Source organism: Cryphonectria parasitica (genome assembly GCF_011745365.1).
Source record: "Cryphonectria parasitica EP155 unplaced genomic scaffold M406scaffold_4, whole genome shotgun sequence".
NCBI classification, from domain to species: domain Eukaryota; kingdom Fungi; phylum Ascomycota; class Sordariomycetes; order Diaporthales; family Cryphonectriaceae; genus Cryphonectria; species Cryphonectria parasitica.
This window is the reverse complement of record NW_024468912.1, coordinates 1,844,139-1,866,539: the sequence shown is the minus strand read 5'-3', so window position 1 is coordinate 1,866,539 and position 22,401 is coordinate 1,844,139. Positions and strand designations below refer to the sequence as shown.

Below are 22,401 nucleotides of genomic sequence, written 5' to 3'. Positions count from 1 at the left end.
ATGAGGGTTCCACACTGCATGTGCTCATAACGCTGGGATATATATATATATTTTCAGCAGGGCTGAATCGTTAGAGATGGAGTGTCTTCGAGGTAGTGATAAACATAATTGGATCTCACTCTTCAAATCATATCTTGCTCTCTGCTCTGCCTTCTTTGTGTGTGAAGTGACGAGTATACCCTGGACGGGGAGTTTGAGATAAGATCCGACCTTGCCTGGCCACCTCTACACAATTTGCAACGTACTTTCACATGCCCCAGAAATTCCCGGTAGAACCACTGCCCTCGACTCGCCATTTTGGAACAAAACTCTCACGTCGTATCTCTTGAAAAAGATCCATCTGAGGTTCAAAATTTTAAGCATCAACGGGGTACGGCCATTGCTGTTAAAGCACATCCCTCGTTAATCAGTCCTCGGAGTTGGACGAGCCTTGCACCAACAAGCTACCAGCTTGATTTCTTTAGAATATGCTAGCTTTGCCCGTGGTAGACGGCGTGACATGCTGCCCCGCCTCCCCCCAACCCCAACCTACACAGGTGCCAGTCCACGGCTCCATGAACTCCCGCTGCTAGCATAATTACTGAATCAATCCTATGACACATGCGCAGAGCTCGAAGCTGGCAAGCAATGTGTTATTTCTTACAAGTCATATACCCTAATGTTGCACTTGATCTAGTTATATGAATAAGCTTAGTATTGTGGCTGCTGACGCAACAACACGTAAAAAGCGGCTCTTCTTAGGCAGAAGTGCAAGTGCCTCTAAGATAAGGCTAGAGGACAGAGTGAAAGATACTAATGGTGAGGGCTTTGCAAATAATTACCCAAAGGAAACATTGGCTTTCCCAACGCAGACTCCACTCTGGGCTTTCACTACGCCGCACGCCCGAGTCCAGCTCTCTCTGCAAGGCCACTAAGTCGCCCAAGGTATAGCATAATAATTGTGGCTGTATAACTACAGCATTTTGGGATAAGCTGAAGATGGACATGTAGGCGACTGAAAAGGCTGCCCAGGTGTGATGCTCGGGTATGTTGGTAGCTGCATATTGCTTACAGGCCCCGGCGTCGTTTCTATAACCCATCTTTCAACACATGATCGGAGATCCTTTTCAAAGAAGGAAGGAGATTCCGGATGATTTGAAAATTGGTTTGGAATGAGTCACCCACAGAGGTTACGAGCATATCTTGGCTAAGCACGAACGAGGCTCTAAAAGTCAGTTTGGCATGTGCCGGCTTGTTATAAAAGACGAGAAATACCAACAGAATGGCAATAAAGCTAGATCCAATAGGCAGTGTAAGTCAGAAATGGCGCAGCTGGGTCGAAAAGGCTGAATGAAAATCACCGTGACTGGTGTGTGACCAGGACACGCGATGCGCCAGAAGAGGAATGAGGCTCACGGTGATCATGTAAAAAGCAGGGAGGCTTTTGATTTCATCATTTGTATAGATATATACGAATGCTCCCGCACCACCCCCCCCCCCCTTCCTCTTATTCCCCTATTATGATTCTAGTTCGCATCCAAATCGAAGGCTGCCCGTCATGTAATCAAGCATGCTGGGTCAGGAAACATCAATTTTGTATGAGATCAATCATTCATGACGCGGATGCTTGAGAGGCCGATATCTACCCAGCCCAAAGATTCAGCCCTTGTGCCTCACTTGTTGGCTTCCTTGGCTGCTGGAAGTCGGCCAGGCGTCTGTAGTTCGGAAACCCGATATGAAAATCAAGACCACAGCACACGACACAGTTCATGGGAACTACAGTCCAGTATACAGTTGCTATACTGTTGAATAGCTCTCACCATATTTGTCACGGGTGAATCCATAGAACCAGGAGGAAATGTCCACAAACATTACAGTGTCTCTTCCACCCGGATCAACAAGCCACGGGGATCCAAACCTGCTATGCTTACCCCCATCAGTAAGCTATTTTTAACCACCCTTGACCGTTATGAGTCTTTTGATCTTTTGAACCTGTCCACGCTGACTGAGACTATTGAAGTGGACGGACTTGGCCACTTTCTACGGCACCAACTACCTCGCCCACGCAGCAACGTTGATTGCTCGCCCTGGCCAGAGCCTCATCGAAACCATAATTGACACAACAAACGCCTTGTTCATTCCTGGGTCCGGGATGGTACGTGCCGTGCGCCTGCTGATCTTCTCTGTCGACTGGACTCGGAATCGTTCTCCTCTTAGAAGGGCCGCAAAGGCCGGCGCGCTTTGCATGGTTGTGAAAAGAAGGCATATCGGGCGTGCCACATGGTCAGGTCCAGATCCTGAACTTGCCCGTGCAGGTCGCGGCGACTGGTTCTCTGATCACTTTAGCCTTGAGACCGACCCTGCCTATGTGCCGTTTTCGAGGTCGATCCTGGGTACTTGCTACCTGCGCGACAGGGAGCAGTATTGCCTTATTGAGGTATCGCAGCTTGTGCCCTTGCGAGCATTCCTGCCTGAGGTCGACGTCCCCACCACGTCCACATTCACAAACAGTAGCAATTACCTGAGTCACCGAAAGATTGGCGTTCCAGGGCAGCTCAACATCGCCAAGATTCTTGTCAGCATTCTCCAACTCATATGGGGTATCTCGACGCTTTATAACGCTCGCGGTAACCAGATCGATCTGTATGGCTACGGGGCATTCGGTTTGACGGTAGCACCCTACGCCTTTATGAGTTTTCTCAATCTTCTCGTCAGCCTTGTCCTCCCAGTCCACAACAACATGTATCTGGTGTGGACGCCGGATATGAAGGAGGCCATGGTCAAACCTAGGACTGAGCGCCATCGTGCTGGTATTTTCTACGGGATGATTGCATCTGTTGACGTAGATGAACTGAGCCGTCAAGTGAAAAAGGACAAATGCCGACTACCTTACAACCAGAAACTTGTGAACATGCCCTGTCTCTTGACCATCTACTCGTTCATCTATCTTCTCATAGCCATTATCCCTTTGGCGATCGTGGGCGCGTTCACAAATTTCCGCACAGGAAGTGATGTCCACGTGGACAGGGCATGGATCCTGGCCTGGCTGATCGTTGGCTCTGCTTCGGCCATCTTGATTGGACAAGTGTCAGCACAGGTGGCTATGAATCAGCGAGCGGAAGCTTTTCAAGACTTTCTCAAATTCAAAACGTCGACAAAGAGTACCCAGGGGGTGAGCAGTATACGTAGCGGGGAAAGGGGGCCATCTGTTTTCTTTGCTCTGTTCGTTCTGGTACCTTTGTGGATTCCTGCCATCGGAGGCATGGTTGTGGTTGGACAAATGTTGCGGAACTTTGGAGTGTGCACAAAAATTGGCTAGTGTTCAAGAATGTTTCAATATCCAATACAAATCGAATTGTTATGCTTGGTTCGAGTGACGTTAACGACTTATTGTATGGATACGAGGAATTGGATGCTCAAAGCGTTGGTCAGCAATATTAATTGCATCTTCAGCAGGTAAAGCCATGAGTTCTAACACACCTTCATAAGCCTAACTGATATTGGCTAATACTACTTGAAATCCGTGTTCTGCTGAATTGAATAAGAGATGCCTGAGTCGGAGTGTTGAATCCCATACTCATATTTCTGATGACCTGTTCTGTGACTTGCCATGTTGAATGGTTCGTAGTACTGCTCCCCATTTCTCTCTCCATTCCGCTACTCCTCTGGGGCCTGGGCTGGAGCTCGGAATTCCAGAAGTATCTTCGGCCTCAACGTTCGTCGTAGGATGTAATGCACAGCCTGTGGCATAGCGTACGGGGCATTCCGTCTCCAGTCAGAAACATACTCTGCAGCCAGAATGTTGTTCATATTCCGAATGATGGTTGGCGCAGAGGCCATGGATCCTTCCCTCTCGAGATTCCACTCCAGCGCCTCTATCATTGCTGAAGCCATGCCCGGTGTACTTTCGGCCCAGGTGCTTGCCGCGATCAGTTCGTTCCGAGTCCCGTGAAATTCATGGCCATCTTCTACTTGGAATTGAAGCCTTTGCAGCCTCTGCCATTTAGACTTTTGTTCCACGACCTCTTCCAGGTTAGATACTGCGGCCAGACCTGCTCCGCAGCAGTCGAGAATGGTCAAAGTGTCGCATTCCGCGTCAATGATGTCGTCCTGTATATCTTCCCATCTGACGGAGGCAATCCGTTGATAGTTTTGGCTGCAGCCAGGTTAGACTGCAACGTGTCGATAGGTGTCTTTATGAATGTGGACTGCCTACTATGTTTCCCTGATCCTCGCGCGGGTCCTCGGATCGTCCACATTCAATCCATCCCAGAGTGTACGTATAATATCCCTCAGAGATATGGTCTTGCTTTGGTCTGGGACTTGATGACTGCAATTGATGTAGTGAGTTCCAATGTTCAGTTGGGAGAATATTTGCAAAGCTAGACAAGATGTTTTACCTGATCAATTTGAATCCACACCAGTCTTTTCCGTCATCAAACGCCCCGTGCCCATGGTAGTAGATTATCGTCAATGTGTCCATATCTCCTTCTTGCAAAAATGAAGCAACTCTCTTTTGTACGCATCTCTGAGATCTCAGCATGGGAATATTGTAAGATTCAACATCGTAGTTCAAGCGTTCAAAAGCGGCTTGCACATCCTGGGTTTCCTGATCCAAGTACAAGTCGTTAAATTCAAACGTAAGTAGTAAGACCCTGACATGCCCGTGTACAGTGCCAGTATCACCCTCATCCTCAGCCTCAGCCCTTCCGGCAGCTTCGGCCGGGCGGTTAGCAGTCCCATCAGACATTTGCAAGTTGTTGGATGGCTTGTGTGGTTATAGGTATTCCAAGATGGTGAATAGTTGAAGTATCGGTAATATTGCATGGATTCGAAGAGATGAGGAGTCACAATTATGTATCCGGACATGCTGACAGGCTATGGCATGGCTGACGGCAGAGCCTCTGCACTGTGTACGACGCCCCCTCTCTCTGGGATTCAGTCAGCAATGATGCAACTTGAGCGGGGTTGGTCAGCAAGGCAAGACCGGTAAATTGTGAAAGCAGTTTTTATTGGGTAGAATTATGCACGTGAATACATCATTGCATAGCCCGAAGGTCTGAATCTTGTTTTACATGCCGTGGAATGGGGGTGGCTTGTATGAATACATTCAGTTGTTGCGATGGACCGAAAGGGGTAATAGTCTCTAGTATGCTCGAAGGTTTGATAGAGAAAATTGTCAGGTGAAGGCGATTGACAGAGTGACGAGATCTCCAGGCTGCATCTTCCAGAATTACAGGGTGACGAACAAAGTTGAAGCCTACACAATTAACGCTCGGCCAAATGTTCGCCGATGAGGGGAAGCTGCTATACAACTCCCACCTGCAGCCTTACCGTCGCTTACCGACTGACAGACATTTTTTCTTTAAATCAATATTACTATATCAATTTTTAGTTTATTGATGTCTCGGAGATTGGTATGCCAGTATGTAGCCAGCCCCCTTGAAGCCTCTAGAATTCTTTAGCTGACCCAATATAAGCGGAACGGCTTGCCATGAGAATTTTGTACCATAGCCATATTGTTTGCAAAGCAATCCAGTGCTTAGAGCAAGGAAATGGTTCAATTGTTGGTGCCACCAGGTTGTTGCACTCCTTGGTGATGCGGCTCCTCTGAGGGAACTCAATTGCTCATCAGCTAGCTTGTGGCTCGATGTGGGATTCAATTCCATCAACATCACCAGTCAACTCCGTCTCAAACCCCTGGATCCCCTTTCGTGCCTCGTTGCTGAGGACGATGCCAAAGTGCTCCTTCAATGCTTTGATCCGCTCTTCTTCACTCGTACATACTTGTACCACTTCTGTCCTGCCACCCATATTTCTCTTTACAATCCCATCAGCCAGCATAATCTTCCCAATGACCTGAACTGTGCTTGTCGAATGTTTAGTGGCCGTTTCCTCACCGTTCGCTGCATTCCCTCGGGAGCTTCTGCAATCGCCATCTTCTCCTGCAGTGCCCCTGATAAACTTGACAACTAAAATCTGCTTCCTCTGGAAACTCTCTGGGTGACTCGCCACCCACCAATTTGAACACTCCAGATCCCAAGCACTGGCTTCCGCCTCGCCGAAAGCGTAGTATTGATTCCAGGGAGCATCCGTGCCATTCCTGTACTCGTAGAACCAGACTTGATTCGCCTCCGACTTCAGTGTGTTTGGGAATGCTCCTCTCTGTAACCGAATCTGCTGTGCGCCTAGATTGGCCACTGCCTCTGGTTCCTGTCCTGGGCAGGACGAGAGCAGTAAGGGGGTCGTTGGACCGTCGCCACCGAACCCGACATCGCAGCTCCAGACCGAGCCGTCCTCAAGGAGCACAAGATTCACAACTAGGTGATTGCTACGGATTAGTCATATCACGCCGTGGTAATCAGGGCAAAGAGAGCTCGACTGAGAAGCTTACCATGTCGCGGTCCCACGAATGGTCCGGCAGGCACACGCGTGAGGTGGTCTCGGATACGAATACGTGCTGCAGTCGGATATGCTCTGAAGCCCAGGCCTTTGAGAATATGGAGGAAGAACACACTGGTCTCGAAACAAAAGCCGCCCCTGCCACGGCTCTGCTCAGAGGCGGTCGGGTGGAAGTCGGGCAGGAACTTGGCGTAAAGATCCTGCGGGTCGATTGAGTTGGTACGAGCAGAATTATAGTGCAGGCTCAGATTTTCGTATGGGATGCTCGTGATCTGGCATCGGTGTAAAGTCTGCAAGAAGATTGTATCCCGAGGATGTGTGAGAGGCAGCGGAAAGGATATATGCTGTAGGTAGTGTTGGATCTGAGCTGGGCTGAAAGCAGACTCCAGAGGAGTGTTTTGCAGCAGCTCGGTGTCTCTAGAATCCAGGGCCATATCTTGTTGACGTTCCTCAAAGTCTTGGACAAAACATCAGTAATCTAGAAAGCACCCTGTATTAAAATATTCTTATCCGTGATCACGACATCGGTGAGAGTCATAGAAACACTTAGTCAGCGTTGCCAGAAGCGCTTCACGAGGCAATTGATAGGGTTAGGGTATTTGAGTGTCGTCCGTTTCCTCCTCGTACTCCCTTCACACAGCTTTGGAGATTGGAAAATCAATCAACAATTCTTGCCATTCGGTTACAGTACTGATTCTACCGTATACATTCTTCTCGTATTATTAATCGCAATATTATGGAGCTGTCCATTTCTCTAATCCTCGAATAATGTAATCGGCGAATATAAGAAGAGGCTGTACGAATCCCGAGAATGTGCTGTATGAGCCCTTGAGGACATCCTTTTTAGTAAACATTCACGAAAAAGAAGAGAAAAAAAAAGAAGAAAAAAGACAAAAAAACCTCACAAGGAAATCAATACGCTTTAGCCATGGAGAGTTATGATATCTTCTATGATCTAGTTCATGTTTCTACTATCGTGATGTGTGTCTTTGCAGGCACCAGCAGAAGTCTTACAAATGCAAGCACTCTTACTCCGTGCACCAATCTTTTGCAGAAAATTGATGTATTGTTCACCTCCATGCTTCCATATCTACAGAAAGAACGCCCGTGTATCTTCTAACTCGCTGCTAATCTTCGACAAGACTCTGGGCAGGAACAGCTTTGCGGCCGTGCTTGCCGCTTGCCAAGGACTGACTGCAAATGACAGGAACTGGACTAGACGGACTGGTTTTTTATTATTTTTTAAACGAGTATGTCAACACTTTCAAAACATCATCACCACCTAATTCTTTCCTTCGCTATCGACAATTTCTTCTTCTCTGAGCCCACTCCACCACGCCCTCATTTGTATCAAAATCACGATCTCCATCCAGTAACACGCTTAAAGCCCATCATTTCCACCCGTATTCACTCAAGATGCCCGCGGATCGGAAACTGCTGGCCTGTTTACTTCTCATCTTCCTATCGATCCTGAAGCCAACCTATGGAAATAATGCAGCCGGAGTCCACTATGCTCACAATACTGAGACTAAAGTGCAAGTCGAGACCCTGAGCACCGAGCCTGACGTCCGCACTATCACTCCGCCAGGTTACAGCAGCGTCGCCAGCACCCAAGCTATGATCGAGACGCCCGCAAATAAGCCACTACCACGTTGGCAAGCTTGCTTTTATACTGCAAGTTGCTGCCCATTCTTGTCGCGCAGGCCCTTGTGCTGGAACGAAACCGAAGTCTCGTGGAAGGAAGGATGCCACGCCTTCGAGAACTTCGCCTCCGTCTCCACCACGCCTGGTCAGTGTACGATTCGGATATACAAAGACGTCCAGTGCAATGTACTATTGGATCCCAAAGATGCTGTCGTTGGACCCGAGCACCGGCCAGAAGGCGCATGTATCAACCTCACCCTCGATCCGCGTCGGAAGAGCTCAAATCCACTCAACAATACCGATTGTTACACCACGCAGGACTTTACGGGTTCGTGGGATGTGACTTGTCCGGAATAGATATCGCAAAACTCTGGTAATAGAAGGTCGATAGGTGGATACAGTATTTGTATATTACCGAGCCGGCTCAGATGGGCCGATGTCGAGTCTCAGACCTGGTGATGATGGGGATGAGCTCAAGGTTCTCCTGCCGTACTAAAAGGATTGAACACAAGGGATGAGCGCTACATGAGCTTAACAAGACATGGGGTGGATCAGATATGGTTACGTCTATCACAAGTACCTGGAAGTCTTTCGAGGATCATGCTCCTAATACTTGATCAAATCAGATCATCCAGACATCCTATACAGTTTAATCTTGTCCCTGCACTATCTCGCTTTGCCAGTCAGGCGCAAGGGTGGTGATTGCATTTTCAAGCACCTTGTTGACCTGCGTGCGGTACTGCATCGCCATAGACTGGTTGTGTGTCTGCGGCACGACAACCACAACGATCTCATTGCCTTGTTCATCCACACTGACGCCCGGGTTAGTCTCGCACAACTTATCATATTCCATGCCCAGCTTTGCCAGAAGCAGCTGCTTGACCTGCTCGACCACCTGGCAAGCTTCGGCTGGGAGAGATGCGGACCCAGATAGTATGCGCCGCAGACACGCCAGCTCACGTTGTCTCGAGTCATCGGCCGTTACAGAAGCTTCCTTTCTGAGATCCACGTCGGAACCCACTATCGAGGTCATGAACGACTCCTTGTTGCCATCTCCTACTACTGCTAGGCACATGTCCCAGACCAGAGAGTCCTCCACATGAGAGAATTCTGGTCTAATTTGAAAGCTGCGATCCTTCACCACTGCCTGTCGCGCCGCGCCGACGTAGGAACTCGGATGGTTGATAGGGCGCAATGACACAAGGAAATCCTGCGGTGGCCCAGCTGATCCAGCACCTGGAACCGAGTCTGCAGGTCCTCCCGCTCCAGTTCTCTTTCTCACGTGGAGGTAGTCGTTGTGTATGTCATCCGTCTCTGGGAGGATGAACCCATACGACAGGAGAAGTTCACTGTTGGTCTTCTTCCCGTAGCTGTTGAAGATCTGATCGCCAGGCTGGTACGTGTCGAAGCTCTGAAAACGGCACGTGTGAGCAACGCTGCTCTCGTCATCGACCAGCCACCGCACCTGGGCGCGTGGCGAGTGGTTTATGATGTCGAAAACCGGGAGCAGAATGCTGAAGTCGTCAATTGCCACCCCCTTTGGTAGCGCGGCGTCTCTCAGCGCCTTGGGTATCACGAGGGATGGCCGAAAGCTCCGGCTCGCAAAGATGCTGAACGCCCAGTCGTGGAGGGTTCGAGTGTAGTCTCGCCAGTCCTCACAGCCGGCGTCCTTGAGCGCTTTCCGCGCTTCCTTGAATTCCTTCTTTAGCTGGTCGCGGATGGCCTGGGCGGAAATACCCGTATTTGTACACTCTAGGAACTCTGCATCGTCCTCGGGCCAGAAAGGAGGCAGGCTCCACGTTGAGAGGACATCAGGCTGCGGAAGGGTGGTGATGTAAGGATACCAGAAGGACGATTTGCCGGCCAGGAACTCCTTCATGAGGAAGAAGCGTCCAATGACGTGTGGCGGAAGGTCATTGAATCCTGAGGGGAATGAAGACGATGTATCGGTTTGTTCTGAAGGGGTTGAAACAAGAGGGCCCCCAGTGATGGCATTGAGATAGGAGAGGCTGGCCTTCAGAGGACAGATGAGAATTTCATCGCCAGGCTTGAGGTTGGCGGCATCTTGGCTCAGATCAGACTTAAACCGTATGGAGAAGCCAGTCAAATCGTCCTTGTATATCTCAAGGGCAGGGTGAAGGGAGGCTCCGTGAAGATTGGCCCAGGATAGGAGCGCGCTGAAGCGCTTCTTGTCCACTTCTTTCATTTGCGCGGCGGGTCGCGACCGCTGCAGGTCGGAACGCGTCACAAATGCCGGTGAGCTTTCTGAAATTTATATCGTAGACTGGGGATGAATAGGTTCAAAGCTGAGCCAAGAAGAACTCAATTGTTCTGTGATGGCTTTTGGTTTGGACGGGGACGGCGTTGATACAGTGTTAGAAGTTAAGGAATTCCAAAGATCAACACAAAGCAGCATTTCGCGATTTTCATGTGCGAAAGGGTTAGGGTTATTAATGATATCAAGGCAAAGAAAATAATATCGAGGCCAGATTATAACGTAGAAATATCCCAGGTAAAATTGTTAGCCTCGTTCCCAAGAGAGTCCAAATCTTGGAAGTAGACCTTATCTTATGAACTTTATCATCATGTTTTGAGAATAGACAACAATGAGGCAACAGTTCTGCTTCTCCGACCTGACCTCCAATTTGTCCGAGTGCGTTGCCCCAAGATACATTAGCGTAAATGTATCTTGACATGATATGAAATTCATGGTCGGATCAGACCTTCTAATAAATTGAAATATTCTCGTTCTCTCGAGATTTCGTTCTCTCGAGATTATTACTTCTGTATTTTCTGTGAAATGCCGTCAGATTCGCACCACTTGTGTGGATTCTTCAGTCAGGCCTTCTGTGGCATCCAGATCCGGGTTGACGGGCCTGGGATTTGGGATGCTCGCAGGCATGACCTTTTCAAAGTTCTGGAGCATCGCCAATGGATCATCTCCATCGCTAGAGATACCAAGTTTTAGTTGAGTATCGTCAAATAACATCCGAAAATTTGTCCACGTCAGTCCAGGGAGGGAACTCCCCGTTTCCCGGGAGGAATTGTTTGGACGATGCACATGCAGCAGTGTACAGATACGCCTGCGGTCTCGACCAGAAAGAATCGGTTCACGATCTCAAGTCCCAGTCCAGTCAGAGCTGTGCAAGAAAGTCAAGCAAACCGGTTCAGACGGGTTCGTGCATGAGGAAGAAGGGCTGCAGGTCGTCCAGCGGGTCCAACATACGGTATCACGGCTCCCTGTCCTCCAGCACGATGTCTCTCAGTATAATTGCCCTAATTTCTCCTGGAGCTGACTCAGGTCTCTGCGCAGGTCAGACCTTTGAACTGCTGACTATTTTGATGCGTATCGGTAAGTAGTCTTGGCTCTCCCATCCCTTAGTCTGGCTATGGACTTGTTCTCTGGGTATATGGCCTCTGTCTGGCCGTCGTGGCTCGTCTCACTTTTCCCACCTGCTTCCTTAGCCGAACTCAAACAAATTGCTCAAGTATGCCAAGGCGTTATAGGCGGTCTGACCTTCAGACCAAAGTGTGTTCTGTGCTGATTGTCTGCCGCTAGGCCTCCTGGATCCAAGACGCTCAAATGTGGCCAAGACACGCTCTGGCACCTCGATCATATACTCGTGCGCGGCCCTCTTCTCCTGTGTCTCGTCATCTTGATCCTCAATTGCCTGGGTATAAAACTTGAAGCTCTTCTTATGCAGCCAGATCACATTACGAAGAGTGGTCAAGGGCGCGCTTGGGATATCTTCTGGCTTCGCATTTCCAACAACGATTGATGCCAATTCTCCAGCTCTCTCAGGCAAAACTCGAGCGTCTCTCAGAAGTATACGTGGGAACCATCATTCGATTTCAAGGTAGATGATGCTGCTCTGGGGCCTTTCAAGATCACCCTGTCGGCTGTCTGCTTTAGCCACCTCGTGAACTGCGCCTGGCCGAACTTGTACCACTGCCATGTTCCGTCCTTGGACTTATATGATGTATCTATTGTCTGGAAGATTTCCGTTGTGATCTGCTGAGTGTGGCGCCAATAGGGATCTAGAAACGTGTAACGCAAGGAAAACAGAGAAAACGCAAGCGGGGTCGAGGGAGCAGCGCTGGCGACTATTTAGGCAAATATACATAGGCATGTCGCATTATTTAATGCAGTTTCGACCATTCCCTGGAAAATACAGCTTATTAGACAGCAATATGGCCAATCAATTTGTACCACTCCTCTCCTATCTTCCTGTTTGTACTGGGCAAGACATGCAATGGTTTGTGGCCCAAACAAAACACCTAAAATCTAGGCTTGCCAACATAATTTTGCCTACTCAATATACCAGAAGAGGATTATTGCACTCATTCTGTGCCGTCGTTAAAGAGACGTAGCTTATTCGATTTTCAAGGAGAATTCGAAGACAGTGGAAGTAATTTCTTCCAGCAGCTTTTCGTGGACACCAGCCGCGTAAGGTTCAGAGACCAGGGAAAGCAGAAAGAGTGGGAAGGGGGGTGGCATCCAGTAAGCAGAGAAGCGAGAAGGAGAACAAGAAGAAGCAGTAGTAAGTCAAAGCACCCCCTTCCCGATCACCCTGGTCAACCACACCGTATATATATATATTTCATATAGATTTACTCATCCTATTCACCCACCACGATGCAATCCTCCTCATCAGTAGGTAATTCAAGGCCGTTCTCTTCATCTAGACTATCCTCATCTCGATTGACTGCGTTTTGAGCCCTCTGTATATCCTCAACCCCTGCAAACTTCGAATTCGGGCTTACATCGACCTTTCTTCTTTTACGAGGCTTCAGCGCCTCAATCTGCTTCCTTAACATCTGATTTTACTCCAATGCTCTTGCAAACTCGAGGTCTCTCTCGTAATAAGCCTTTTTTATCTTCCTGAATAGCCTACGGCAGCCTGAGTCTATTGAAAGATGCTGCTGAGTTTCCTGTAGCTAATGATATAGCTGTTTAGCCTTGTGAGGCGTTGAAAAAACCATAGGCTGGCTTAATGAGGCTTTTGGGGGAAGCTTAGGTACTGTTGATGGTATTGAGGCTGAATTTGACTGGCTCTGAATGCTTGGTTGACTGTTCTCGAGGAGAAGAGGGCTCAAGAGCGCTTTGGAGGGTTTCAGGGGCTATAGACCAGTTGCTTTCCATCCAGATCTGATATTCTGGCTTGAAAGGCCTTCCAGACGAGCTAGACGATAGTGCTTGAGGAATAAACGCTTGCCTGCGATAGTTGAATCCCCCCATTGGCTCATATTGCTGACTTCCTTTCTGTATGCTTGTTTAAGGGATGAAAAGACCCCTAGATCGAGGGGTTGAAGTACGTGAGAAGTATGAGGAGGCAAGTAGATCAACAGGATGTTGTTTTGATAGCATTGCCACATAAACTCGTCAGTTTTATGGCTGTTGTGGCCATTCAGGACTAATAGTCTGGTCTCTGAGGGATCCGCTGGTAGGCTGCCTGGGATGAAGATCTTTTCTAGCTATTCAAGTGCCATTTTATCATTAGTCCATCCGTTTGGTGTAGCAGTGAACTGCCAGCTCTTAAAAGGCTTCAAATCGACAGGAAACCACTGCTGCTGTACAGTTTGCCCTTTGAAAATCACCAGAGGAAGGAGGTGAGCTCCCGTAGCTGAGATACACTCGAGAAAAGAGATCCAGGCTTTTGATCCAGGCTCTTTTCTTTGGATTGAACGTGAAGAGGAGCCTCCAAGAACTAATCTATTCTCTCCTTGGCCCTCCATAAGCCCAGCTTTATCCATATTCCATCGATTAGCTGGCTTGATGGCTTGGATACGAGAAAGATTGAAAAGATAGAACCAAGGCTGTATTACCTCTGTTGTAGCTCCATTAGTTCGTTTAGAAGCTATCCGGCGAGTCCTTCTGACCTGTATCTCTGGATTCCTCTTCAAAAAACCCTGGATCCATCTCTTTCCAAGAGGTTCAGTATCTCCTTTGATGAGGAGGATCTTCCGTGCGAAGAATCTCAACTCTGAATGGCTTGGTGGAAGCCCTAGGCTTTCCTGAACCAGGATCCATTCAGCTAGTTTTCTTTCTTGGATAGAAGAGAGCCTTTGAAAAGATTCAGCACCTATCTGATGAGACTGAACGCCTGTTAAACGGTTCTGAAGTGTTGTATAAGGGATACCCCATTCGATCGAGGCCTTGCGAAGAGAACAGCCTGTCTTGATAGCCTCGAGGGCGGCAACGATTTCAGATTCCGTATACTGCTTCATTGGACTGTATTTACTCTATGCTGAAAGTTTGAAGTGAATTGGAAGAGGATTGATGAAGAAAATTAAAAATATATCGAGGGGTTGAAAAGGCGGTGTGGTTGACCAGGGTGATCGGGAAGGGGGTGCTTTGACTTACCATTAGACAGAAAATGAGGGGGAAAGTGAGGCGAAGGGCTTAAGCAAATACAGGAACACGGCAACAGGGGAGAGGGCCATACAAGAGAGAGCCGAAGAGGGAGAAAACCCAAGCAACGAACAATGGTAATGAAGAAGAGAGAAGGGAAAAAGAAGTAGCAGCATCTTGCATTAGATATAAAGTCATTACTTCTCATATGAAAAGTGTGCGTCTCAACCCATCAGTCATATCAGGCTTTCACGTCAGCCATTTCCCCGTGCCCGGCTCCGAATCCTGCCTCCGGTTTGTGGAAAATTAGCAACCGAGTTCTGTTGCACCGGACCGACGTCTTTGCCTTCCAACGACCGAGACGTATGCTCTCCATCGCCTCGACGCCGTCTCGTCGATTCGAGCGATCGTAAGACTTTTTGATCTAATTTCAGCCAGGCATACCGGATTCAGGGAATAAAGGCTAGAATGTTATGTAGCTCATACCCAAGCATGTCGGCACCGAAACCCGAGCTGTTCGTACAATTGAGGAGCACAATGTTATTACATCTTCCCATGGGCACCGCTTGTTAAAATGAAAGGGTGTATTAGACCGCGAGTTCCCAGAAACTTATGTGGGTCCACACCCTCCCAATCATAATTATATCAGCTACTGTTCTGTCTGCGTAAATCCTTCTCATACCTCCTCTAACTCCTCTCCTAGTCAATAACACAACACGCTTTTGTGGGAACCTTAGAGAGAGAGAGAGAGAGAGCCAACACGATGTTCTCATCCAGATCGCCACTTCAAGTTGTGCTGGGCCTCCTCACGGCCTCAGCGACAGCCTACTGGCTACCCGAGACGCTGGGATCCTCTGTGACGACCTGCATTGTCCCAAAGAACACAACTGGCAACGATGACAGTCCCAGCGTCACAGCCACGGTCGAGGCATGCAGTAATGCCTCTCGCATCATTTTCAGCGGGAACGAGACCTACAATTTGATGACCCCAATCTCCTTCACGGATCTCACCAACGTTGAGTTCGTTATCAACGGTAATGTCTCCTTACCGTCCAATGTCAGCTACGTGGAGTCTGTCACAGGGAACAGCGATCTCTATTCAGGCCACTGGATCACAGTCAAGGACAGCACGGGCGTCACGTTCACTGGCACTCAGGACCCCAGCTCGGGCTGGTTCATCGGTCATGGAGAGCAGTGGTGGCCTATGGTGAACAACAGTGACAATGACTACCGCCCACACTTTTTCGAATTTTCAGTGACCACTCTTCGCCTGCGAGACGTCAAGGTCTATAACCCCGTGGCCTGGGTCTTTTCGCTGAGCGGCACGGACATCTACATGACGAACACCACCCTCGACGCCCGCTCAAGCGATCCCATCAACGCTTTCCCTTTTAACACGGACGGTATGGACCTGTCGGCCTCGGACGTTGTCATTGACACCTGGACATCTTGGAACGGGGACGATGTTCTGAATGTGGCCCCTCCAGCGACCAATGTCACCATGCGGAATATCGTTGCCTACGGTACCCATGGCGTGTCTGTGTCCTGCTCACCTGGAACGGGAGGTGATTATCTATTTGAGAATGCCTTCATATACGACTCTCTACTAGGAGCTCGTTTCAAAGGCGACCTGGGCACCACCTGCAATCTCAGCAACGTGACATGGCGGAACTTTGCCATTTTCAACACAAGCTACCCAGTTCATTTCATCGAAAATTATGTCGATCAAGAGACGGGCGTCGCCGCTGGCACAAACACAAGCCTGGCGGCGTACACTACCAATTTCACGTGGGAGAATATCGTGGCCATGACCAGCGAAGAGCTGGGCGATGGGAGTTGCATTACGGATCCATGCTGGACCTACACGGATGGTGAGTTTTTCTTCTTCTTCTTTTGTCTCTATTCCCCCCCCCCCCTTTCTCTCTTCTTTCTTTACTTTCCAATTTTTTTCTTCTTATTTGCTTTGACATCAGCTGACGCGCGTTTTAGGACAATCTAACCAAAAAGCCATGTACATAATGTGCAAAGACGCTGCACATTGCCAGGACTTCCACTTTGACGATATTGTGCTCTTTGGGGCCGACGGAAAGCCTGGCGAGATGGACTGCAGCGGGCTAGAGGGAGTCGAGGGCATGGGAATTCCATGTACAAATGGAACACTACCTACACAATGACTTAGGAGCTCAAGAAGTATCCAAGCGTGTGCATTGGGTAAATAATATGTTTATTCATCGGCATTGTACAAGTAATCCGAGTAGGCCCCACTTCCTTTTACAACTAAAGATTGAACCAAAAAGTACAAGACTCAAGCCCATGCGCCGAAGAACCCGAACGCCTCCTCACCCAGTGTGTGCAGCTCAAAGGTTTGCCAACACAGCCACACCACCCAGCAGCGCACCGATCTTGACAACTGCAGTCTGAGCGGATGCAGCCCCCTGCTGGGTACTGGTGGAGGCGGCACCACTCGAAGTGGTGGAGGTCTGCGTGTGCAGTGCTGCTGTGGCAGTGCTGAGGGAGCTCTTGAATGAGCTCAAAGCCGCCTCGATGGACGATTTGACCGGGCCCGTGGCTGTGGAGAGCTCGGCCGCCAGGGATGATTCGACTGTGGCGGCGGCAGCAGTGATGCTCGCTAGATCGCTTGAGACCTCGCTGAATATTTGGCTTCCGACGCTTCCGGCGGCCTCGAACGCGGAAGATACGTCGGCCGCTATGGATGACGCCTCGCTGATGATATTGCCTGCCTCTGAGCTTATCTCAGAGAAAGGGTCCTGGCGAGCTTTGATGATTGGTGCCGGGGTGATTTGCGGCTGTCTTGGATGAAGGGCGTTTGCCTATACATGTCAACATATCAGTCTTTATGGCACTTAAAAGATAAAGAAAGAATTAAGAGAAGGGGAGAAGTGGTTGGTATAGGAGACTTACTGAGACAACAACAGCGAGGCCAAGGAGAAAAGTAGAGAATTGCATCTTGAATTGGAATTCCGGTACAAACAGCGTCTGGAAATAGGGACGAGATGATTGACTATTGGTATTCAAGATGAAGCTTGAGTGGCTGCTTGGCTCTCGTGAGGGCAAGATTGACGAAGGCTTAAGAGTATGCGATACAATCTATGCAGCCCGGGTGTTATATATATTCTCTAGATTCCACCAAAATCCATTTCTTAACGTTTCCGGCAGCTCCTCGCAATCGCTCTCGGAGGGCATTCATCATTAGGACTCGGCGTCAGTGTGCGAACCTCAGGTCAGCCTGGCCGTAGGAACAAACTCGCCGCTGTGGCTGGCAATCAAACCATCGTGGCAGTGAAGATGTCCTCGGGGTCTTACTCATATGCGAATCCATAAGTGTCTATTTTTGGGAAAAGAGCCTATGTTTCAATCCAGGATGCACGGCAGTGTTTGATCAGGAATTACGCTATGGAATTGTCAGATGGCCTTGCTCCCGTGTGGCACAGCACGTACAGCGACTGCTGGCATCTTATTTAACTCGGCTTATTCTTGGCACTTAGGCTGCCAATGTCTTCCTCGGCATTCGTCGCCTCACCGAGCAGTGCAAACATTGATGGATGCAAGGTTGCACCAACAACCCCAGATCATACATGACACAATCCTTTTCTCATGCCCTCGAATTCCTCTCGATTTTATTGAGGCTCTACTCGCTCTCCACATTACTAAAGCATTCTTTCACGGAATTTTGGTATATGTATGTAGTACAGTTTGATGACCACTGGAAATTCGAGGAGGGAAGAGTATCAGCTTTGAAGGAGTGGCGCAGCCACACATCCCTGGAGATCTGCAGCGAAGCAAGGGCGAAAAAAAGAATTTCCAAATCGAAGGACAAGATATTACGCTTGGCAGTTGTCGAATCTCATGACGGGTCCTTCATACGTCCGTTCTCCGCCGAATGCTGCTTCGCCATCCCTAGTCGGCACGCATTCTCGACATGGCGATTATGGCGTAGTAATTAAAAACGTCTGGCTGTTCCATTCTCCATAAATGCTCAACTGGTGTTCCACTGAAACGCATATTTATGAGCTTTGCCTTCTGATTCATCGTAGCTACAATTCACCCTTTGATAATAGCAGACTTTACATTGTGAGTATGGGCCAGGTGCTTGAGCCTCAACTTTTCGTTTGTGATTTGCTGAGGCTGCATTTCATGTGTCGACCGACGCTGGTGCGTTTTTTCCCTACAGACCGATGTTTTAAATTTTCTCAAACTTGGCTATTCTCACTCTGTCATAAACCTAAGCTTCTAAAAATTATGTATTACATAGCAGAACAAATAAGTATTATCGTAATTACTTGAAATTCTCGCCTTGGCCCCTTTACAGCCGCGAGTAAATGTCCTTACTAAGCGACGCGCACGCGAGCGCGCAGGGAAGAGTAAGATCCACATTCTGCGCGCCCTCACATGGTTTTCTGTCTTGACTCCAGCTCACGTCTATGCCGGATCAACCTTCAACGGCATAATCCATATTCAGCCAGAGATTTACTCCTCGTCAGCATAATGGGGTCCAGCGATATAGCGCCTGATCATGTGCCCACTTGGGTGGTGCCGCTCTCGACCGTCGCGCTCGGGATGGGAGTCCTCTTCTGGGATGCAACGTACATCCTCATGACCAGGCGTAGTCTTCAGACCAAGTCCTACAGCATGCCCCTGCTGGGCCTCGCCCTGAACGTCTCCTGGGAGATCGTCTATGCGCTCTACGTGTGCGAGGCGCCCCTCGAGACCGCAGGGTTCACAGTCTGGCTGCTTCTCGACATCGGACTCATCTACACCACCGTCAAACACGCGCCTGTGGAGTGGGCCAAGACCAGCCCCTGGGTGGGAGAGCACATTGCGGTGCTCCTGACTGTCATGACTGCGGTGGGCTGCGCAGGCCACTTTGCCTTTGTGTCCTGGTGGCTGAGCGAGCCTGGGATCGGCCACGGCGACAAGACGGGGAAATGGTACTTTGGCCGGGACAAGTTCGATACGACCGAGCTGGCATTCTGGTCGGCTGGGGTTGCACAGCTTGTGGACAGCATCGGCTCGTTGGCGATGCTGCTGGTGAGGGGCCACTCTGGGGGGACGAGTTACGCAATCTGGTGAGATGAATTGGACCCCACCTCAACTTTTCTCGCTCATCTTGAAGAAGATTCTTTACACGAGGTGTTGTCGGGCCTCCTGGTGTTTTGATTAACTTCCGTTTACTGCCCACTCATCTTGAAATCTGGCCACTCCGATGCACGAAGTCGCTTCGTTTTGGGAAAAAAAAAAATCGAATAGAAGGGCGCAAGCTGACTTCTCAACGACAACTACTCATAGGCTTTGCAGAACACTCGGGACTGTAACTGGCTTAGGCTTGAGCAGTGTCATCCTCTGTTATTGGTGGCCAGAAGCACATGGCTACTTGACAAATCCGTTTGGTATCTTCATCCTGGCCACGGCTGTGATTACCGACTTGATTTACCCCTTTTGTCTCTGGCATGTTCGGCAAACTGAGGTCGTCCTTCCCGATGGACGCATCGTGAGCCAGTATGATAGATTGCAAGGACTGAAGCCAGCCGAGAAGGAACTGTAGAGGGCTTGAAGGCGGTGTGCCAGTAATTGCAGTACCTCTGCATTTATTTCTCGACATGGAGTCAATGTGGACCAGTCGTCTGATCACTAAAGGTTGTCCATATTACACTGTACGACCTTTCGAAACGACACAGTAGTTGCTGCACATGACCTGTCGGATGGACGGCTGCCAGTAGAGAGATGATTAGCTATGATCATGGATGGTAATGACAGAAGCAAAGTGGATGGGAAACGCCAGGCCCAAGTTGTTGGGGTTCAGATTCATTTAGATGATATGATTACGCGTTCATTACGGTAACGACATTTATAGTGCCAAGGGCGTAATTCTTCCAAAAGGAAACACATTCTTTTGTGCCCAGGCTTGTTACTATACGCTGTACAGAGTACTTCCTGGGCGCCACCAGACTATAGCAGCCATCGAGAGGGGACTCACTCATTACAAATGATTGAGACAATTTACTTTATTACTGCCTACGAAATGCTGTTAGGGTTTCGGTGTCAGAAATACGATGTCACTAGCAAATCTCACAATCGTGGCGGAAATGAAGATAGATACACTTCAGAACAGAAGCAAGGATTGATTCACTGCCTAGAACTATCACCTAGCGGGATCTGGCTGATGCCCGGAACCTAATCTGGAACTTTGAGGCCTCAGAGACGACCTCAAACACCAGGATAGCCCTTTCGCCGGTGAGTCTCCTGTACTGAAAATAAGATGAAGAAACAAAAAGATTCTAAAAGTCGAGTTACACAAGGGCCTAGGCCTGCATCAACTGGTTGTCTGGGGCCTTCCAGTGAGTCGGTGTACCGCCCTTAGCGAAACTTTATAGTATTGACCGGTTGACCGGACGTAGCATTTGGGACGTGCTTCTCACACCGGCGTGGGGCAACCCACTCCTTCGGCAATCTGTATCGAAGTGAACATCGAGAGCTTGTTTGCCATCGCAAGTCAGGGGTCATTGAGAAGACATACTTGTGTATGGCTTCGAAGCAACCTTCTCAAAAATGATGTACAGTCTTCGTTGCCTAGTTAGGTTGAACAGCTGAGGTGTGCAAGGACCACCACTGCAAGGCATGCAGACCACGACTCTGCGAGCCATCAGATTCCCCTGCCCTATGCCATCCATGACCCTTACATACCCTCCCGTCTTCTTCCTTCTGTCGGGTATTCTTGTACCTCATTATACAAGCCAGGGAGTAGTTGTGGCTCGGTGCCCCCGAAAACCCCCAGTTACTGGAGGAGACGGCGATTAGTGGCCAGGAGACCTTCCACAGGGGAGGCATGCTAACGTCCCCTTGAACGTTCGAGGTGGTTGCAACTCTGAGTCGATTCCGACCAACAGTGGTTTGGATCTGACTGTGGCTGTCCCTGCGCCTTCAGAGCGGTGGGACGCTTGGCAGACTGAATGCATCTTTCGGGATCAGAGAAACACGAGACTCTTATCCAATGATCAGAATTAACAAGTCGCCACCTGCGCTAAGAATGTCTAGAACGACACTCGTGTAACACCTTGGGTAGCCATATTTATTAGTGGGTAGTCATTTCTTATGCAAGAGATAGAATGCAGAGGGGCACGTACAATTTTGAGCAGTCATAACACAGCGTCTCGTGGAGTTTACAGCCATGCATGGAGATCAGATGATGTGAAGAAAACTACCAAAAGAAGATTAGTCGTTCGCTTGAGTATGCTGACATATGTCCCTTGCATCAAGGGGGCAACATTATTACGAAGGTTATGCAATCTTGCTCCAGGACTTTCAAGACCGACGTCGCCCTCCTGCCACAGAGTCATGTCTGTTCTCGACGTCTTCAATGACTGTGGCAATAGATCTATCCTCCCAACCCCCCCCCCCCCCCTTTTGTTTTTTTCTTCTTCCAAGGATTTATCTTTGAATCCGAAACACACACCTTTTCAGGTGTCCAAGTGTCCCCTTGGAAGGTATTTCCTGGCCTCCCTGTCACTGAACAGAGCCGTACTCCTCCTGCGCTTATCAGTATGATTCTAAATGGCTTCCGTTCAGTCACCTGTGGGTCGTTCCTTGTGTGCACATGTTCGTGGGCGTCAAGCATACATAGCAGTGATATCGAGCCAGGACCCCTGACGTCTTGAGTCATTCACCTTTTCTCTCTCCCACACACACAAACATTTCTATGGCTTTCTCGGATCCGAACCATTGGTACCGAATCCTACGGACGATGCAGGCAGCCGGTGCCAAAGCGACGCTCTCTCCACCGAGGGAAAGAGTGGCGCTTGTCAGCCCTGCACGACCGCGTGGGGTAAAGGAGAAAAAAAAAAAGAGCATATCTACAGAAATGGTATAGTAATAACATGACAGCGTGCGCGTTCCAAGGGAAACTGCGGCTCGCACGAACGGACACGTCTGTGTGTGTGTGCGTCTTGTGTCAAGCATGCTTGCTAGTTCATAGGTACCACCTTTGAGAAGTTATCGATCCTTTCCAA

The 22,401-nt window shown here is 49.1% G+C and overlaps 7 protein-coding genes across 7 annotated transcripts; 3 read left to right on the top strand and 4 right to left on the bottom strand.

The window, feature by feature from the left end:
- Positions 1-1,837: 1,837 nt before the first annotated feature.
- M406DRAFT_329645 (uncharacterized protein) lies at positions 1,838-3,420 on the top strand (the record flags this gene model as incomplete). The annotated part of the gene is made up of 3 exons (XM_040920450.1): positions 1,838-1,918; positions 2,000-3,151; positions 3,385-3,420. The coding sequence occupies 3 exons, from the start codon at positions 1,838-1,840 to the stop codon at positions 3,418-3,420; spliced, it is 1,269 nt and encodes a 422-aa protein (XP_040776741.1).
- Positions 3,421-3,431: 11 nt separating this feature from the next.
- Positions 3,432-4,830, bottom strand: M406DRAFT_356050 (uncharacterized protein). Its single transcript, XM_040923341.1, has 3 exons — positions 4,380-4,830; positions 4,196-4,309; positions 3,432-4,135 (listed from the first exon to the last, which is right to left on the bottom strand). The coding sequence occupies exons 1-3, from the start codon at positions 4,727-4,729 to the stop codon at positions 3,637-3,639; spliced, it is 963 nt and encodes a 320-aa protein (XP_040776740.1). The 5' UTR covers positions 4,730-4,830; the 3' UTR covers positions 3,432-3,636.
- A 780-nt stretch (positions 4,831-5,610) lies between these two features.
- On the bottom strand, positions 5,611-6,815 carry M406DRAFT_257055 (cysteine proteinase; the record flags this gene model as incomplete). Its single annotated transcript, XM_040917150.1, has 2 exons — positions 5,611-6,299; positions 6,374-6,815. The coding sequence occupies 2 exons, from the start codon at positions 6,813-6,815 to the stop codon at positions 5,611-5,613; spliced, it is 1,131 nt and encodes a 376-aa protein (XP_040776739.1).
- A 2,378-nt stretch (positions 6,816-9,193) lies between these two features.
- Positions 9,194-10,231, bottom strand: M406DRAFT_230294 (SET domain-containing protein; the record flags this gene model as incomplete). The annotated part of the gene is made up of 1 exon (XM_040915829.1): positions 9,194-10,231. A coding segment is annotated over one exon (1,038 nt), but the record flags the coding sequence as incomplete, so codon positions are not given.
- Positions 10,232-15,140: 4,909 nt separating this feature from the next.
- Positions 15,141-16,551, top strand: M406DRAFT_68189 (family 28 glycoside hydrolase; the record flags this gene model as incomplete). The annotated part of the gene is made up of 2 exons (XM_040925152.1): positions 15,141-16,248; positions 16,367-16,551. The coding sequence occupies 2 exons, from the start codon at positions 15,141-15,143 to the stop codon at positions 16,549-16,551; spliced, it is 1,293 nt and encodes a 430-aa protein (XP_040777589.1).
- A 30-nt stretch (positions 16,552-16,581) lies between these two features.
- M406DRAFT_356048 (uncharacterized protein) lies at positions 16,582-17,433 on the bottom strand. Its single transcript, XM_040923340.1, has 2 exons — positions 17,300-17,433; positions 16,582-17,208 (listed from the first exon to the last, which is right to left on the bottom strand). The coding sequence occupies exons 1-2, from the start codon at positions 17,342-17,344 to the stop codon at positions 16,735-16,737; spliced, it is 519 nt and encodes a 172-aa protein (XP_040776737.1). The 5' UTR covers positions 17,345-17,433; the 3' UTR covers positions 16,582-16,734.
- Positions 17,434-18,841: 1,408 nt separating this feature from the next.
- Positions 18,842-20,241, top strand: M406DRAFT_322075 (uncharacterized protein). Its single transcript, XM_040919598.1, has 2 exons — positions 18,842-19,464; positions 19,685-20,241. Exons 1-2 carry the CDS (start codon positions 18,884-18,886, stop codon positions 19,938-19,940), a joined length of 837 nt encoding a protein of 278 aa, XP_040776736.1. The 5' UTR covers positions 18,842-18,883; the 3' UTR covers positions 19,941-20,241.
- Positions 20,242-22,401: the final 2,160 nt, after the last annotated feature.

Excerpts from the sequence above, each read along its gene's own strand:
- M406DRAFT_322075 (XM_040919598.1), top strand. The coding sequence starts at position 18,884 with ATGGGGTCCAGCGATATAGCGCCTGATCATGTGCCCACTTGGGTGGTG. Across the intron at positions 19,465-19,684 it reads GGGACGAGTTACGCAATCTG|GCTTTGCAGAACACTCGGGA; the intron begins GTGAGATGAATT and ends AACTACTCATAG.
- M406DRAFT_356048 (XM_040923340.1), bottom strand. The coding sequence starts at position 17,344 with ATGCAATTCTCTACTTTTCTCCTTGGCCTCGCTGTTGTTGTCTCA. Across the intron at positions 17,209-17,299 it reads GCCTCGCTGTTGTTGTCTCA|GCAAACGCCCTTCATCCAAG; the intron begins GTAAGTCTCCTA and ends TGACATGTATAG.
- M406DRAFT_356050 (XM_040923341.1), bottom strand. The coding sequence starts at position 4,729 with ATGTCTGATGGGACTGCTAACCGCCCGGCCGAAGCTGCCGGAAGGGCT. Across the intron at positions 4,310-4,379 it reads TGTGGATTCAAATTGATCAG|TCATCAAGTCCCAGACCAAA; the intron begins GTAAAACATCTT and ends CATCAATTGCAG. Across the intron at positions 4,136-4,195 it reads GCGAGGATCAGGGAAACATA|CCAAAACTATCAACGGATTG; the intron begins GTAGGCAGTCCA and ends ACCTGGCTGCAG.